Source organism: Syngnathus floridae, chromosome 11 (assembly GCF_059516105.1).
Source record: "Syngnathus floridae isolate MCC-2025c chromosome 11, RoL_Sflo_1.0, whole genome shotgun sequence".
NCBI classification, from domain to species: domain Eukaryota; kingdom Metazoa; phylum Chordata; class Actinopteri; order Syngnathiformes; family Syngnathidae; genus Syngnathus; species Syngnathus floridae.
In genome coordinates this window covers 12530631-12548156 of record NC_142423.1, presented here as the reverse complement: position 1 = coordinate 12548156, position 17526 = coordinate 12530631, and the positions used below count along the sequence as shown (strand labels likewise).

At 43.1% G+C, this 17526-nt stretch overlaps 1 protein-coding gene across 4 annotated transcripts in view; it reads left to right on the top strand.

The window, feature by feature from the left end:
* LOC148391169 (contactin-3-like) overlaps positions 1–17526 on the top strand; it is a 32457-nt gene that overhangs the window by 11560 nt on the left and 3371 nt on the right. For all 4 annotated transcript variants that reach the window (XM_088388796.1, XM_088388798.1, XM_088388799.1 and 1 more), the window contains 20 exons: positions 902–1037; positions 3496–3671; positions 5432–5530; positions 6914–7117; positions 7525–7627; positions 7831–8015; positions 8282–8418; positions 8924–9053; positions 9469–9619; positions 10165–10292; positions 10459–10634; positions 12039–12156; positions 12846–13004; positions 13361–13510; positions 13994–14064; positions 14376–14610; positions 14974–15083; positions 16386–16572; positions 16799–16911; positions 17002–17167. In XM_088388796.1, the coding sequence (XP_088244922.1) occupies positions 902–1037; positions 3496–3671; positions 5432–5530; positions 6914–7117; positions 7525–7627; positions 7831–8015; positions 8282–8418; positions 8924–9053; positions 9469–9619; positions 10165–10292; positions 10459–10634; positions 12039–12156; positions 12846–13004; positions 13361–13510; positions 13994–14064; positions 14376–14610; positions 14974–15083; positions 16386–16572; positions 16799–16911; positions 17002–17167 (2934 nt within the window). The remainder of the gene's footprint in view (positions 1–901; positions 1038–3495; positions 3672–5431; positions 5531–6913; positions 7118–7524; positions 7628–7830; positions 8016–8281; positions 8419–8923; positions 9054–9468; positions 9620–10164; positions 10293–10458; positions 10635–12038; positions 12157–12845; positions 13005–13360; positions 13511–13993; positions 14065–14375; positions 14611–14973; positions 15084–16385; positions 16573–16798; positions 16912–17001; positions 17168–17526) is intronic.

Below are 17526 nucleotides of genomic sequence, written 5' to 3'. Positions count from 1 at the left end.
CAATGAATATCGCCAGTCATTGAAGCTCGATTCAACGCTGCCCTTGTGGTCATTAGGGACCAGCACAAAATAACAAGCTGGTTTCAAACGACGTGGAAATTCCATTTGATTTTCATTGTTCCGGGAGATTTTTTTGATGAGTTATTCTCCTCTAGAGGGCTATACATTTATTTATTTACACTCACACAGGCATGGAGCGGGTGACATTCCTATCCCTGATCGAATACAAGTCATGTGTCCAAGGCACATGCTGCAGTGTCTCCAGCACCAATTAGTTCAACTCTGGCCGCCTGTTGGCTCTGCCTTCATTTGATTCCAGATTTTGTTCCACTTGCTTACCTTTGAAGCTCTGAAAGATGAGTTCACCCATACAGCCCTTAGTTATGTGCACGCTGAGTCTGAAATATATTATCTGACTCTGCTTTATCTACTCTATTGCTTACAAGGAATTATTTTTTAGGGCGACATTCCTCTTCATCAGTCCTCAACCTTCGTCTTTGCTATTGTTTTACTGTGCTTATTCATGTGGTGCCCGCATGCTACACAAACGACACATTCTATCTACCTCGTGTAGACTTTTCATGGTATTGGAAGCAGCGTATGAGTTATTACCAACATTTGTAATCATTTGCATTTTCGTTTTGAAGCCGGGTGATACTGTGGAGGCAAATATGTCTGCATGTGCAGTTAAAGCCCGAGATAAGCGGGATGCATTTTGCTCGCTGCAAGATAAGCAAATAATATACACACTGCACCATGGGAATAGTCCTGGTGCATTCCCTCTTGGAAAAACCAACCAGGTTCAAATAAGCAATAGAATAAAAGAAGGAAAAGCAAACAGAAAAAGATGCAGTCACTATTGTCCTCTCAGTCTTTGTGCAACTTCTGTCTTTGTCTGCAGCCTTTACAGACGATGTCATATTTCAAGGGCCGAGATTGAGGACGGAACCACTTGACCTCATTTTGCCGATCAACTCCCCCAACCGGCAGGCCACCATTACGTGTGAAGCAGAAGGGAGCCCACCTCCACAGTACAGGTAAATAAATGAGCCCATCAAATTTACCTGCCCCACAAAATCTGCTCTGTGCTCCACACGATTCTTCTTGAGTTCTTTGCAACTTGTGTCCCCACAAGACCGACGATATAACGTACTGCACACAATCTCACGATGCATGTTCACTGCTGTGACGACTCCCACGCGGGCTTTGAAATTTCCCCAATACTGTGAAACCGATTGAGGTTAACTTCATGAATAACTGTGTCGCCAACATGAACTAATTATATATGTTCTGGAGAAAAGGGTTCGTTCGTCTACTTTGCAGCACATGTCTTTCCTGCAACGGGAGTTCGCCTTAAATGACCTGGCGGCCATGTTGTGGTGGATTCTGTTTCGGTGCTGGGTCAGCACCATGTTAATGCATGGAAAGAAAACACGGAAAAACTGCAGCTCTGCTTACCTCTACTTATGAAATGTGACAATGTTGCTGCAAATACTGCTTGATTGGATGTTGGACCTTAAATTTAGTTGCAAGGTGTTAAGAATTTTCACTCCATCACCATCTAAGCTCCTTTCCCTGCCATTGTGGGTCCCTGCGAGTGTACGGAGAGGAGCACTGACAGAGTCTGGTTTGATAAATAGTCAGATGAAACCACGCAGCACATTCCCGACCTGCAAGCTGGGCTTTATGAATACACCTGTCACTGTGTTTACTATGAATCTGCTGTAACACAAGATCAAGGACACAGCAGTGATTGGAGGAGAAAAAAAAAACACTGGATGGTCTCCTATCATGGAATGTGACTTCAAGCAGATTTATGGCTTTGGCTGTGTTTATGGCTCTGCACCAAGCATAATTACAAGTGAGGGTGTGTAAAGATGAAGATGTTTGTTCGGAATTCAGTCACAGCACTTGGGCGGAAAACATAGCCACTAGAATTATATAAGCCGTGATCCTTTGAGACTAAAGTCTGCATTTATCCACGCAATATCATTTGATGTATTACGATATGACTATTTGCCATACATCCTCAGTATACGCTCACCGTTGCAAACACGTACGTCAATAAAAGTAGCTCAAACGTTGTTTGTTATCAAATCACTGTCACATCATTCAGTCTGCCGAGATGATTAAGCAATGCAGTAATGTCGCTGAAGATGTAGTAGCAGGTATGCACCATTGCACTCAGGATTGCAATAACAATCTGGAGCAGAGGTCAGTGAAAGCCAGATGTTCCCGAGAAACTTATGTCCATGCTGAGTGGAAATGAATATTTTTTTTTATACGCCTGACTGTGCATGCAATGGATTGAATCTAGCACTCAATGAGTAACTTTTAGGTGAGTTTTATTTGCAATTAACCTGCTTCACCTGGTTCTAACAATGCAATATTTCAACATTAGTCAAAGTGCACAAAGCCTCATCTGCAGGCATTATTGTGAATACATTATTCCTTTTCAGGAATTACTATCGCCTTAGATTTAGCGTCAACTCTTTTTCATAGAGCAGCAATGATAATCTCTGAGATATAAAGGAAGATTCTTTGTGTGTCTGTAAGGTATGTGGGGTCTCTGTGGATGTCTGGCCGAAAGGAAATGTAGATGAGACAGTGCTACATTAGAGTCCCCGGTCGTTTTGATGATACTTCATGCAAAATGTATGTGAAAGTCAAGGTTACGCTCAGGTCAGCGGGGAGGCTCACATCTGCCCGCGCCGACAGTGCAGCTCAAAGAAAAGAAGACGTAGATACAACGTATTCTGTTTGATTTCGAGGTTCGCATACTTTTAAGTGCTGACCGACTTTTTTGTTGAAGTTCGCCAAATTATGAAAAGGAATGCTTGCACCTTTGAAGAAATCACTCTTCTGGTAGCTGTAGTTTTAACTGACTTCCAGCTCACAAACAAAAAGACTCTGGTAGAAATACAGCAGAAAATATGGAGTCAAATTCAAGGTATCAAAATGTAAATGTGTTTTGAAGCACATTTTTCAAACTGTGACTTTCAAAAGTAACATTGTCACTGGAATAAATTGGTCGGATTTGTGACTGCCGCAGATTTTTAGATGAATCGTAATGAAGATGGAAGACGGTCGTGTCTTGTCGGCGGCGGTCAGGCGGGAAACCCGGCGGGCGTTGATTGGTTTTAAGTCAGTGTGAAGCATCATTCCAACTGCTTGACTAAAAGAATAAAATAAAAATGTATTTCATTTTTCTTAAACTGCCGTTGAACAACTGCAATGTGATTCCTCGGCAAATCTGCGTTTTTACATGAACGGTAGTCGAGAAAGGGTGGAAGGGATCAGGTAGATTAAAAAAATTAATATCCCAATAGTTGTAAAACTTGAAACCATGAGTATTCCTCACACCAAAAAGAAGCTACAACCCTCCCCCAACATCTTTTAGATGTGGGCCGAGCGAGATATCGATCTTTGTGATAAATATACTGAGTGCGCATCTCCCGGGAGCTCAGCAACTGATTGTGTTTGCGTTTTTTACAGTTGGTCACTAAACGGAACACTCATTGATCTGGAGAATGACTACCGGCGTCGCATGTCTGGGGGCAGCCTGATCATTAGCAACCTGGACAAGGACCAAGACAGCGGCATGTACCAGTGTAAAGCCTTCAACACTCGGGGCACCGTCCTGAGCCGCAAGGCCAGCATCCAATTTGCATGTGAGTACTTGGAGGTCCGTCATGCCTTTCCAGTGCAGGTATTTCCTAATTTATTATTTAGATGCCTCCAAACTGATTTTAGCTGGCTTGATAGTAATTGAATGAAATGCCAGATGCAACAAACGCTGTGGGAAGAGTAGCTTCGGAACAGCATTGATTTTAATTAGTGTTTCAGTGCTCAATCTAAACCGACACATACTTTGCCAAGTAATCAGGAAGCCGCTGTGATTCACACTTTAAAGGAGAGCAACACCAGTTTGTTGATTTCGTGAATATCAGTCACATTTTTCCGTAGATTCAACACGTCTTATAAGTTTGAAGGTTTTTCCTCCATCTATACGAGGAAAGTCAGGCCGTGAAGTGGGATCCTCTCTTCCTGAAAAGGAAGCACTCTCCTCTTGATCAAGATCTCTGACTATTGATTATGTCCCAAGGATGAAGACCCTTTAGCTTCCTCTCACGAGCTGTCGTGCCGTTATCCATACAGGCCCGTAATGAATCTTACATGCGGGGGCTGGCTGAAGAGCGATGCTGCTTGACATTTATTGTCTGCCAAATGTACGCTGAGGGAGGTTTCAGAGATCAGTCGGGTTGATGCACTTTCTCGGTGTAATGAGGACAAAGTCCCTATATAGATAGAAATGCTGCACCTGCTTTCTCGCCGGTGTCCTTTTGAGCTCTTTTTCGAGAGCCAAAGCTCCAACCGTGCAAAGAAATTTGCATTCAGCACCTTTTAGATGTTGATGATAAATTATCCGTTCACTTCTAATCCTCCTTAAAAATGAAATTTAGTTTAAATCAGCAAGTGTTTCTATTCTTTGGGGTGCATTAAGCCTGAAAGTCTTTGTAATGTTCTCCCAATAATTTGTATTCGTGCACGCATCTGCAATCAGCTGGGTGCGTGAATCTCAGCATTGCTCGCGATTGTGAATGAATAAAAGTGATGAACTCATCACGGCAGCCCCGCTGAGATCACAAGGAAGTCACCTTTGTCTGGATTTCAAGTCAGCCCTCTCCTCCCGTGACCCCCGCCGTCCTGTCGTGACTTGGCACTGTTTGATTCCACCGGCTTCATCAGAGGCCTGCTCATTAATCTCAGCGATGCTCCGTCCCACTTCTCGCCATAATCTTCTCCCTCTTAATTTCCCTTATCGGTCACACGGACTTTCTTTTGTTTATGTTTGGAAGGTTTACACCGGTCTGTTAGCCGGAGGGTGCGGGCAGATTAGAGAACGGACAGCAGCAGCTTACCTCCATCGCTCATCAAGTCAGAGGTGCTTTATCATCCCAGGTTTCGGTTTTGTCCGACAGAAAGCGCTCATTAAATTGTACTGCAAGTATGGACGGGGAAGCGAATGCTTTTAAGTGCAAGATTACACCACATTTAATAATGATGCCACTTATGGCTGCTGGCAGCGCAAACTCATTTGTCATGCATGCTCCCAAGTGTTTGTTCAGTCCGTACGCTGCCTAATCTTTTCCTTGTGCAAAACAGTCAACGTCATCGGGCGCTATCTATCGCTTTCATCAGCACTCCAGATGCTTTCAAAGCATTACAGGCTGTCAGGAGATGTCCCAGGGCTACCAATGATGTCCTATTAAAGTCCCATGGCTCAAAGCGTAACATCAAATACATGCCTCAGTGAATAAGTGAAAGCTGGGGAGGGAAAGCACATGATCCCCAACAGATAGTCCAATACCGTCAGTGATTTGGGGTTTCGGAGCTGCCATCCAAATCTAATTTGACCTTATTTCCTCAGATCTCCATAACTTCAAAACGCAAACGGTGAGAAGTACGGTCAATGTTCGAGAAGGTCAAGGAGTGGTCCTCTTATGTGGCCCGCCGGCGTATTCCGGAGGTAATTTGCTGTAACCTTTTCCAAGTTATTTTTAGCCCTGGTAATTTTCTATCTGCATAAATTCATTCCTGTTCATGTTTGTTGTAGAACAGTCCACTTGATCTTGGTTAACGGACATTGTTGCAAGCATTGTCAATCAGTTTTGTTCTTAATTGTGACCCGCCCATTTTCACAAAGCTGTCGACAATGCAATTCGTTAACCGATTTTCTTGTCCTGGATTTGTCATGCCAGGCTGTTCGGCCTTCTGGTGCAAGACCGCTATAAGACGTCACAGAAAGGCAAATGGTTTTTAGATGAAAAGGCCAACAAATATTTTATTAAATGACACCCTAAATAAAGATTTTATTTTTGCCTCTGTGTGGGCATCTGAGCAGCACGAACAATGGCCGCTGCTGAGTTTGCCTCTCCCTTCCTACAGTAGCTTGCAGATTGGAACTGAAATTTCCCACACAAGTAAAGCGGTTGTAGAAGGCTGCATTGTACAGCTGGTCTGCGGGATAATGGGCCAGAGTAGCCCGTGTGAAATACAGTTTGACAGCTTTCTTCTCCGACACAGTCGGATGCGCAGTTGCCTGCTGTAACCTAAGCTCTCGTCTGTATTCTCACATTTTCAGAAAATGAATGAAAGGCAAGCTGGGGGAGCTCGCTCCTGCTTTCCTTTGTTGGCCGTGGCTTGCTCCTTTTCTTTCGCGTTTTGAAAGAAGCCACATGAGCGTAAACTTTACGTGACACCGGCAAACCGTAGTTAGCACACTGTGGGCTGATGCAGCGGGGAATCGAAACGATCGAGTCTTATCAGGCACCAATTGTTGCACAATGAAGAATCGACCCGGATGATTGGAGAGCGATCAAATTAATTTCTAACAGTACTTCAAGCTCAAAATGGGTGACCATTGCAAATAAATCATCAGATTTATCTATCCAGGCTACTTTCACACTTGGAGTGTAACGGTCAAATCAACGCAGGTTCTGTCAAGTGGAGCGGTCACATCGTTTTACTGCAGGTTCTGTGAAGTGTGAACAATATGTGACACCTGCTTGCCAGCTTCGAAGGATCTTTGTGTCTGTTTAACTGTAACCAGGTGGGAACGTAGACTTACCTTTAAGTCTGAGCTTGAGATGACAGATGATTGACAGTTATTCCATACCAGTTTTGACTCATAACCTTTTACCTCAGAAGACGACACAGACCTAGTCGTTACCCCTTAAGATCTCTTCACTGTGACTTTCTCTGAAATATATATTTATTTAGCATCACAGAGGCAAATAAGATTTGGGTTTATCCTTTTACTGAGCTGAAACATATGGTGGAAATGCAGCTGTACAAAACGCTGAAAAAGTCAATGGAGCGTACAATTTACTGCTTTTCCTTTGTTTTTCAGAGCTGACTTTTGCATGGATCTTCAATCAATATCCCCACTTTGTCCAACAAGACAGCCGTCGCTTCATCTCACAGGAGACGGGAAGTCTGTACATAGCCAAAGTCGAACCCTCGGATGTGGGCAACTACACCTGTGTGGTGAACAACACCATCACCAAGGAGAATGTGCTAAGTTCTCCGACACCACTGCTCCTAAGAAATGACGGTAAATGCAACAATTTAGTTTCACTACCTTATTGGTCACCAGGCCCACTTACCCACAGTATCGTCAGATAACCACAGCCCGTCGAATTAATCTAAAGTGACAGATTAGAAAAATCTAGAGCAAAGTTTCTGTGCTGCTCCCGTGAGAAGAATATCAATATAGTCATAAATCATGTCTTTATAGGGCTTAGATCTTTACTAAGCAGGAATTTTCTTAATACGTTCTTTAAATCTTTCATAAGTCGGCTTTTTTTTATTTTCAGTTACCACACTCGCTGTGGTCAGTTATACTCTGCAGGCATAATGATTTTATTTGCTGCCCCCTGGGGTCTCTGCGCTCTTTTTGATTCAGTGTGTGTGCCATGGCCGCAGTTCATTATTGATGTTAAAATGTTCTCCCTTTCCTAGGAGTAATGGGAGAATATGAACCTAAAATAGAAGTTCATTTCCCTGATTCAGTGCCAGCTGCCAAGGAATCACTAGTGAAACTGGAATGTTTTGCTCTTGGAAAGTAAGTCAGCAATATTGTGGCTCTGACAGACATTTGCATCACATTATTCCTTTTCGTATTCATTGATATGTTTAAGTTCTTTTTAAAGTTTTTGAAAGCTGATATGATCTTGTACTCTTGTCATATTGGTTTGGTGAGAACACAGCGCTGTAGATTTTAATCCCCATAACAAACCGTTGTCACATTTTTCTCTTCTTCTTCAGCCCTGTCCCAGAAATAAACTGGAGAAGAACAAGTGGTGTTCCCTTCCCAAGTAAAGTAAAAATGAAAAACTCCAATGCTGTTCTGGAAATACCAAATTTTCAGCAGGAAGATGCAGGAACCTATGAGTGCGTTGCGGAAAACCGACGGGGCAAAAATGCCGCACGAGGTCGCATTTCTTTCCACGGTCAGTAAACACGCCACTTCTTGTCTTTAGTCTGTAACACTTCCTCACCTGTTTGCTCAAAAACACCAAAAACATTCATGGTTGAGCTTTGTTATTCACGAAATAACTTCATCAACACAATAGTCATGCTATTTTTATCCTGAGTCAACCAGACAAAACAATGACGTGTCCGCTTTTACAGCTTTTTGATTTTTGATGTCGCACTAATCCAGTGGCTGATACCGTAAACACATGTTTGACAAGTTAATCCTTTCTTTTCTTTCAAGCTAAACCTCAGTGGTTTCAGACAATGGCCGACACAGTTCTGTCCATCCAGCAAAAGCTCTTCTGGGAATGTAAAGCTAATGGGAAGCCAAAACCGTCATACAGCTGGCTAAAGAATGGAGACCACTTGATCACAGAGGTAATAAAACTGAGGGGGATTCTCCTGCCAGTATAAACGCAGTTTGTAATAAATGCAATTGTTTGCTGTCTTATGTGAGTCATTGACATTTAGCTATTACATTTGAAAATATGAGTATAATTGATTTGCATGAAGCTGTGCTGTACTAAAAAAAAATGGATGGTGATACCCCCTAATCACATGTCACTGCTGAGTGGAGGGCAATCATGTCAAATTAGTCCATGGCATCAGTCAGTCACATTAACCTCAACCTACAACAACCACAAATTACTTTCCAGCATGTCATAATGTATCATGAGACTGCAGAGGAGCAATTTTTGTGACTGTGTCCTCATGCGTTCCAATGTGAACATACGTGGAGTGCCACAGGGCTCCTTAGGCCTTTATTTTTTCTTTCCTGCTGACTTGCTCTCCTTATGGTGCACAAGTAATTGCTTTTGTGCCTTCAGAGATAAAAGACCGGCATTGCAAGGGATATGCTCAACTGTTTGTTTTTTCTCTACAGGGCCGGGTGCAAATCGAAAATGGGGCCTTGTCCATAGCTGCGTTAAACCTGTCAGATTCGGGAATGTATCAGTGTGTAGCTGAAAACAAACACGGCGTTATTTATTCCTCTGCCCAACTAATGGTGTTAGGTAAGCGTGCCTCCTTCCTGGTACTTTTATGCTTCTTATCTGTCTGTGTATTTGATCATCTTCTGAGATTTAAAAAAAAAAAAACACCAGGCAGCCACGTCTTGCCTCTACAATCAGTCTGCACACTCATTTTATGGACAGCTCCGGCTAAACATGAATCCATAAGAGTGTCTCGTATTCGTCTCAGTCGTTTCATCTTATTGATTTGCATACTACAAGGAACGCGTGAATATCGATGACGTAATGATTTATTTACAAGGATGACTTTCATCTGACTGAGTGCTTCTATGCTGGCGTGATGTCTCGATCGCTTCTCTGTCTCTCCATGTTCATACTGTATGGCTGATCTGGACAGGTCCCTTTTTTATTTTTTTGGCAATAACACATTTAATCCCCCCCCTTCTCTCCCACGCAGCATCACCTCCCAGTTTCTCCAAAAGCCCATTAAAGGCCCTGCTAAAAGCTCGCTTAGGTAGCGAAGTCACCCTTGAATGCAAGCCCCAAGCCTCGCCCCCGGCAATTAGCCTGTGGAAAAAGGACAACGAGATGCTGCAGAGAAATGAAAGGTAAGGTAACAACGGCTCTCCCTTGCAGATTCCATTCACAATCCTGGTAAGGTTGGCATTTGTGCAGATGCATAAGGAAGGCACTAATGAGGAAAACTAGAAAGTTAATGAGGATTGAGAAATGGAGAAGAGAAAGGTGTCCTTCGAAAATTTCTTGACGAGAGTACGTGATTTAAAAATCGCTCTGTGTGTGTGATGAGGGTAGAAAGTCCGTCAAAACATCACTAATAGTCAACAAGATAAGCAAATTGAGTTGGTGCCGAAGATGCATGTCAGCCGCTTGTAGATTAGAGTATCGGAAAGTTGGAGTGTAGCTATTGCACCTGTAATTAGAAACGGAATTGTGTTGTGCTTTATCGAGACATGGAAATAGACTGTGAGGTTTATCATCCCAGAGCTTGCCGAGACAACGGCTTTGAGTTTCAGCAGCATCTTGACCGAATATAAAATCCATGTAGGAACTCAACACTATCAAACAGCACCTAATTTATTTTGTTGTTCTTCTGTCTGATTATTTATTATAAAAATCTGACTTTGCTCCACAGAATTACGCTGTTTTCCAGTGGAACATTAAAGATTACTAACGTAACCAGAAGTGATGCCGCCAGCTATACCTGCATTGCTAAGAATCAATTTGGGTCGGCAAGCACTACTGGAAGGCTGCTCGTTACGGGTAAGTTGAAAAACCCGTCATCTACAGACTGATCGTCGGTTGTTTTATATATGTATCTAATTTTTCAAACTATACATTATGATTTCTGTCGTAGTCACAGAAGTCTTAAAGGGCAGCCCTAGGTATCAATAACACGTTTTCCATGTCATGTGTCTCCCTTCTTCAGAGCCAACCCGAATCATTGTGAAACCCACAAACATTGAGATTATTGTTGGCGAGAGCATCGTGTTGCCGTGCCAGATCGCCTGCGATCCAGCTCTGGATGTCTCTTTCTCATGGGCATTTAATGGCCAGCTCATCGACTTCCAGCAAGACAGCGATCATTTTGAGAGAGTGGGCGGGGTGAGTCAGCCCGAGTATTAAACTTAGATACTTTCAGGCTATTCCGAGATCAATTTGGACATACAGCGGAGTGTGCGAGGGGTCTGCTCAGCAGACCCCTGGAGGATTACCAAGATGTGAATAATACCCAAGCAACTGTGGACGTTGAAGGAAGTTTCCATTGTGTAATTTCCTTGCTTCGTAAGAACATAAGAACTTTCCCAGAGAACGTAACAATTAGAAGAATCTGGCATTTAACCGCTTCCTTCCTCAATATCAATCATAGTGTACTTTCCATCCTTAACATACGATAGTCTTTCCGTCCCTCATACGATTAGTATCTTATCTTCTTCCTTTGCAATAATTGAATTTGCATATCTATTTATAGATCTTGAGCTCCAAAAGGGTTTCAGTAATGAGCTTCCTGGCACACTCACTACGTACAGTACAGTGTGTGTTGGGTTCACGCACAACCAAAATGTTGCTACCCCACACAATTCTCTGGAATTGCCAAGATGATATCGGTGTGAATTTCAGTGACAATTATTATTGACATGGAATTCAGCACGGGCATGTAATGAGATAATTGTAACGGTTTCATGTTGCTCCTGTCCAGAGAAGTTGCCAGACTCTAGCTCAACAGCTTCTGGTGAATTCATTTACATAATTAAAGCAAATCTGTCTCTCTTGCCTCGTGCCAAGGCAGAGATGCCTTGCTTTCAGCCACTCGCTCTCAGGTTAACCAGGTGGCCACTGACTTTCAAGACTGAACCCGTTGGAAAAGGATGAGATGAAAAACGGAAAGGTAGATTCAGCCCACAACTATTCTCCTCGGCTCTCGTGGTTATCGTGGCATTTCTTCAAGAGCGGATGCATCTCTGATGGATCCCCGCGTGGGCTGATGACGTCTGATATGAATAGGCAGGTTCCATAATGGGCTCACCCCCGGGTGACTCCCATTCAAAGCAACAAGCATGTTTTTTTTTAACCCCGGACTGATATGCTTCTGCAAGACGGTGCATCACAACGACGACACAATACGTGTAAAAGTGGAATATAAAAGCGAACCAAAGAGTACGTCATTATATCATGCAGTTCCACTCTACTCTTATCTTGCTCCTGCTTCTGCAATTACGAGCTAATTAAGACTATCTTGTGTTTGTTTTGTGTTTCCTGTGTGGAGCTTGTAGCTGTTTGTGGATATGAGAAGCTGCGTGGTGGGATAAAGCCCGAAGGCTCGCCAATAGCTTTATGTGTGCTGTCTACAGCTGCCATGTCTGCTGTTGTTGTTTGAGAAGATGAAAACATTGGTGGTCCCCGCAGAAGTGTCATAAATGTTAAAGCATACCCTCACCGAAAACGGAATGATGAAATCAACCCTAATCTCTTTCTCAACTCATGTTCAATATTCATATTCCTTTCTAGACTGTATCGGGGGATTTGATGATTCGTAACATTCAACTGAACCACGGTGGCAAGTACGTCTGCGTTATTGACACCGAGGTTGAGAATCTATCCACTTCCGCCATTCTGGTTGTTAAAGGTAACCGCCGTTGACTGCATTTTATTTGTTCGATTTTGAATGATACAAGGATGCTTGGTGGGAAACTCCCGGGGCTTGCATGGCAAAACGGATGCACCCTCGTTTCTTTATACATTATGTATGTGTTGCGGGTAGAGAAAAAAAAACAAACACGCGCACCGCCTGCATGTGTGACTCCAGGCCCGGCTGAGGTTGCCTCATTGATATGTGCTTGTGTGTGCTATCTCGAGCGATTCACATTGCTATTCATGCCCTTAATAAACCTTAATAGCTGTCCCAGGTGCTTTGAGGAGGTAATGTTTATCATAAAAAATGAGCCTAATTGGTTCATTTACACATCGGCGGAATATCAGGCAAAACATTTGAATAATGGAGCAGCACATCAAACAACAACAGCGTTGTCACACCGCAGAGGACAACGAGCACGCTCTCACCGTCCTCCTTATTTGGGTCTTCGCCGTTCCCTCGTAGCTCATCCATTTTCTAATCAACGATCCTCATTCAATATCTCTTTTGCTTTCCGCTAAATCCATTTAGTGCCAGCGCATTATACACAACAAGTCCCTTCATGCACACATCAAGGACGGGGCGCTTAATTAAACTTAGCATGGTGGCCTTGATGAGTTTGATGGGAGGGTTTCTTGGAACGAGAGGGGGGGCTCACCCCAATCGTTGTCTCATTGATTTAGGTCCACCGAGCCCTCCAGACGCAGTGACGGTGGAGGAAATCACAGACAGCACGGCACAGCTCTCCTGGACTCCCGGAAGGGACAACGGCAGCCCCATCACCGGTTACATCATCCAGGGTCGGACGCCATTCACTGTGGGCTGGCAGGCCGTTGAGACGGGTATCAGCAAACATCACCCACTCGCATGCTAGACTTATGAAGGACCTTTCATTCATTTAAAATCTCAATCTTTGCATGTCATTACCTTCAAACATTTATAATGTATTTGAAAACAAATTTCTGTTTTCATTTTACCATATTTTCCGGACTATAAGGCGCACCTGACTATAAGGCGCACCATTAATGCATCATGTCAGATTTTTAACCCAATTCAAATCATTCTCCATTTTATCTTTTTTTATTTTAACTTCAGACACCACAAATTACTTTATAATCACAAAATAATGATCCATAGTCTTTTTTATTCATGATTCATAGTCTTCATAGAATTCCTGTTCTTCATTGTTGAATTGCAGTGCCTGAAGTGGTGAATGGTAACACACTGACTGCGACGGTGGTGGGGCTCAACGCTTGGGTGGAGTATGAGTTCAGAGTAGTGGCACGCAATAATGTGGGCCTTGGAGAACCCAGTCCAGCCTCAGCCAAAACCAGGACAGAGGACACCAGTAAGTCAAAACAATCACAATGGTCTCATGCTGACCTACTTCACTGGGAAGGATGTGTGTGGGGGTTGGTGGGCTATTCTCACTCATTCCTGTATTGTTGAGAAGGCTAACCCCAACATTTTTAATGTTCAAAATAAAACATTCATTCATTCGTTCAAACGAAGTCACCGTCATTGAAAATGAATCTCATTAGCGGAAGCAAAAATAGAAAATCTCAAAATTACTTGAATGTGCATGACCGTTCTTCTCTCGAAAAGGAACAGATTGTTGTCAGACATGAATACTTCATTTCATGAAAGTTGAGAGTAGACACATTTTGTGAACATTCACGACCAAGACATGGGATGGTTTACATGCTGTGACAGATATGTAAGTTAAAAAAATAAAAGTGTTTGCAGGCAGCCTGTTTTGAGCTTCAGTTGACTTTGTTGTATTTGGGCTACTGTCTTCTAATTGCTCCCTTCTGGGCTTTCCCGCCTTCAGTTCCTGATACAGCTCCCACTGATATCGGAGGTGGAGGCGGCACAAAGTCTGAATTAGTGATAACATGGGAGGTAAGTCATCTGTCACATTTTACCGTTCTTGCCATCGCTTAGAAATAGCTTTGCTTAATCGTGCAGATTGAGCTGTACAATTTCATGAGCCATCGCCCTTCCCCGTAGCCTCAGAGTGCCATTTCGCCCTCCAAATGCACGCACGGAGAGCATTTGCTTTCAATGGACTACCATCACAGGGAAATACGAGGCTGCTTGCAAAGCGTTCTCAGCAGTCCCATATTTGTGGAAGCACAGCACAGAAAAGGCTCTGTCTGTTTCTCTATCTGTATGCATTTTAATATCGCTGTAGTTTTGTGTTTTGCTCCCAGCCTGTGTCCGAGGAATTGCAGAACGGCGAGGGCTTCGGTTATATCGTGGCCCTCAGGCCCGCCGGCACGGTGACTTGGACACGAGCCATCATCTCCACGCCCGGCGTTGCGCGTTACGTTTTCCACAATGACACCATCCCGCCGTTTTCCCCGTTTGATGTGAAAGTGGGAGCTTTCAACAACCGAGGGGAGGGGCCCTTCAGCTCCATCGCCACCGTGTATTCAGCAGAGGATGGTAGAGTATTCACCAACAGCCAATCAGTAATGAGATGCTATCTCCTAACAACTTGACCTTGAATGCTAATGTTCGGATGATTTCCACGCTGCTGTTGTTTCCTTACCCACTCAAACTGGGAGATAATGCCGGTAGATTATGGGAAATCCAAGTAGACACTCACCACGGTGTGCTGTCAGGGAGGTATAGTGTTAATTGAATTTGCAGGGCAGCAGTATTCCCTGACGCCAGTTACAGATCCCATTAAAAGAGCCGGGCAAATAGCTTTTCTGTGAAACGACGGCTCCTTTCGCTGCTCTTTCTGCAGTTAGTATGTGAGATGCTGAGCCCCACAGATTCTCACTATGTGCTCTCGTTCGGCAGTCCCCAGTGTAGCCCCGAAGAGGGTTGTGCCGAGGATTGTGTCTGCGACGCAAATGGAAGTGATCTGGGAACCTGTTCCAGCCATTCCTGAAAGAGTTCTTGGGTATGAGGTATGGTAGGACTTGCAGTATTTTGTCTTGATATAGTTAAAACCAGGGATTGTCAACCGGTGGGCCGCGGCCTTCTCGTGATCCGTGACGGTATTGCAGGCGGTCCAAATTGGAAATGGAAAATAATTGTAACGTTTTTAAAAATTAAATGGATTTATTATGTAGACTTAATTTATTTTCCAGGTGCTTTTGTGAACAATCAACAGACTTTTTCTGTGTCTTCTTGGGGTTTTCACCAAGTGTCACATATTTGAACAGGTTCCCCAAGCAAAGTTACAAGGGGCGTGTCTCGTTATAAGTGATAGACTTCACCCTTGAAGCTGGTGGGTTCAATCCTCTAGTCAATTTAGACTTGGTTTATTTTCCAGTTAATTTTGTGAATCATTTAGCCATCTGAATTATGTCAAATGTACATCGCTGAGTTTCCCAAAATAGACAGACAGATGCAAATAAATAGCCTGTATAAGTCTATCCTTCTCCGGTGCAAAATAAAATTCTGCCAAAGCAGTGGTCACTTCGTGGTAATAATGATGGTCCCTTAGACAAAACCAGTTGAAAACCCCTGGTTTAAACTATGTTTTGTTAATATTATTAATAATACAAACAAGGCTACCCTGTGAACAACCAAGATCCTTCAACATTTCAAGAATGCAAATAAGGCTCAGCTGTTTTATTCTTTCTTTCTTTCTTTCTTTCTTTCTTTCTTTCTTTCTTTCTTTCTTTCTTTCAATATTTGTCACCTCTGGGGCCAGGTTACAAATATCTCCAGATGCCACAGCACTGAACACATTGTCCTTGTAGCACTGAGCATTTTTACAGCTCTCAATCATTTTTCAACCCTGAATCTTAATGTAGCACAAACAGCGGGGATCCAAAGATGTGAATCGCACGTGTGATATTCATCGTTTAATTAGAACGGCTTCGAATAGCTGTGTAGTTTAATTACCTATTACAGTACGACCCACGCAATTACTAGATACTGCAATCCAGCAATGATCACACAGCTTTAATAGATTAAATAAATGTGAGCTGAACGCATCCCTAAGGAGGGTTTCACATCTCAATTTTATTATTCAATGATGCTTTGTTTTATTGTCACATAATACAAATAAATGACTCTTGAAGTTATCATTTTTTTTCAAGCTTCCAGAAGTCTGCACTTGTTCTTATAAGCGCTGAGAGAAACATTTTTTCAGATTTGATTTTTCATCAGAATTTAGGTAACAATAGCTTACAATATTGAATATTACTTTAGTAATGCATAGATTAATAAAATCCGGCTGGGCTTTGCTCTTTTAACAGGTCATGTACTGGGAAGACGACACCAAGCCCGACACTGTTGGCAAAGTACGCATCTCGGGAAACGACACGGTTGTCAACATCACGGGGCTGAATGCGAATACAGCCTACTATCTTGCAGTGTCCGCCTGCAATACGGCTGGCCCCGGGCCACAATCGGTGCCGATCAACATTACCACAAAGAAACCACGTAAGTGTGTGTGCTGCATATATTCCTTCTTCGTTCTCAATTGATATGGCCACCAATTTGGTGACTTCAGGTTTCTCGAGAGATAAAAAATAGCCCATCTTTCATCCATCCAAATTTGAATTTTATCTGAATTATGATATATTTTGTTTTACACAGCTGAAATGTCAGATTTTCTGAAATTAAAATTGAAAAAACAGCGATATAACACAGACTGATCATTATCCAGCTCCTGATCGGGCTCCTCTCAACGTACAATGGTCCATGATTGGCTCCACGCTTTCACTGCAATGGGATCCTGTTGTAGCCTTGGAGAAAGAGTCAAAAGTCACTGGATATGTGGTAGGTCTCGTTTCCCCGGGAAAGATTGTCAAGACCTTTGCCTTACTTTGCTTTCATCTGACTTTCATTTCCGATTCCCCTCTGCTCTAGGTGCTGCTGAAAAGGCACCGTCATAACGATATGAACTATTTTGTCACCAATAAGACCTCCATGGAGCTCAGCCTATCCAGCAATGACAACTATCTCATTCAGATCAAGGCCACGAGTGAGGGCGGTGAAGGTGCTGGCAGTGAACCCATTCACATTCACAAATTAAGTGAGTTCACACTCCCTTCTTGCTTGCACTATCCCTTCAGACTAAGAATAGAATGTGTGTGAATATTTGAACATTACATTTGGGCTCCACTGTTTCTGTGGAGCGCTATGGGATGGCTCAAGCTATCCCACTGTGCTGTCACACATAATCCAAGAAGTGCAAAAAATAACTTAAGTCTGAAAATGAATGGCGTCTCCTACTTTGTAAGCACCATCTTAGCTGTTGCCGTTCGAGGTTTGCTTGCGTAAGCTTTTGCTGCAATCCACAACGCACGGAAGGTGGAAATAGCTGACCGGCAAACATCGCCACCAAGCTAAGGGCAAATCAATGTTCTCCAGTCTTCCAGTAATCTGATGTCA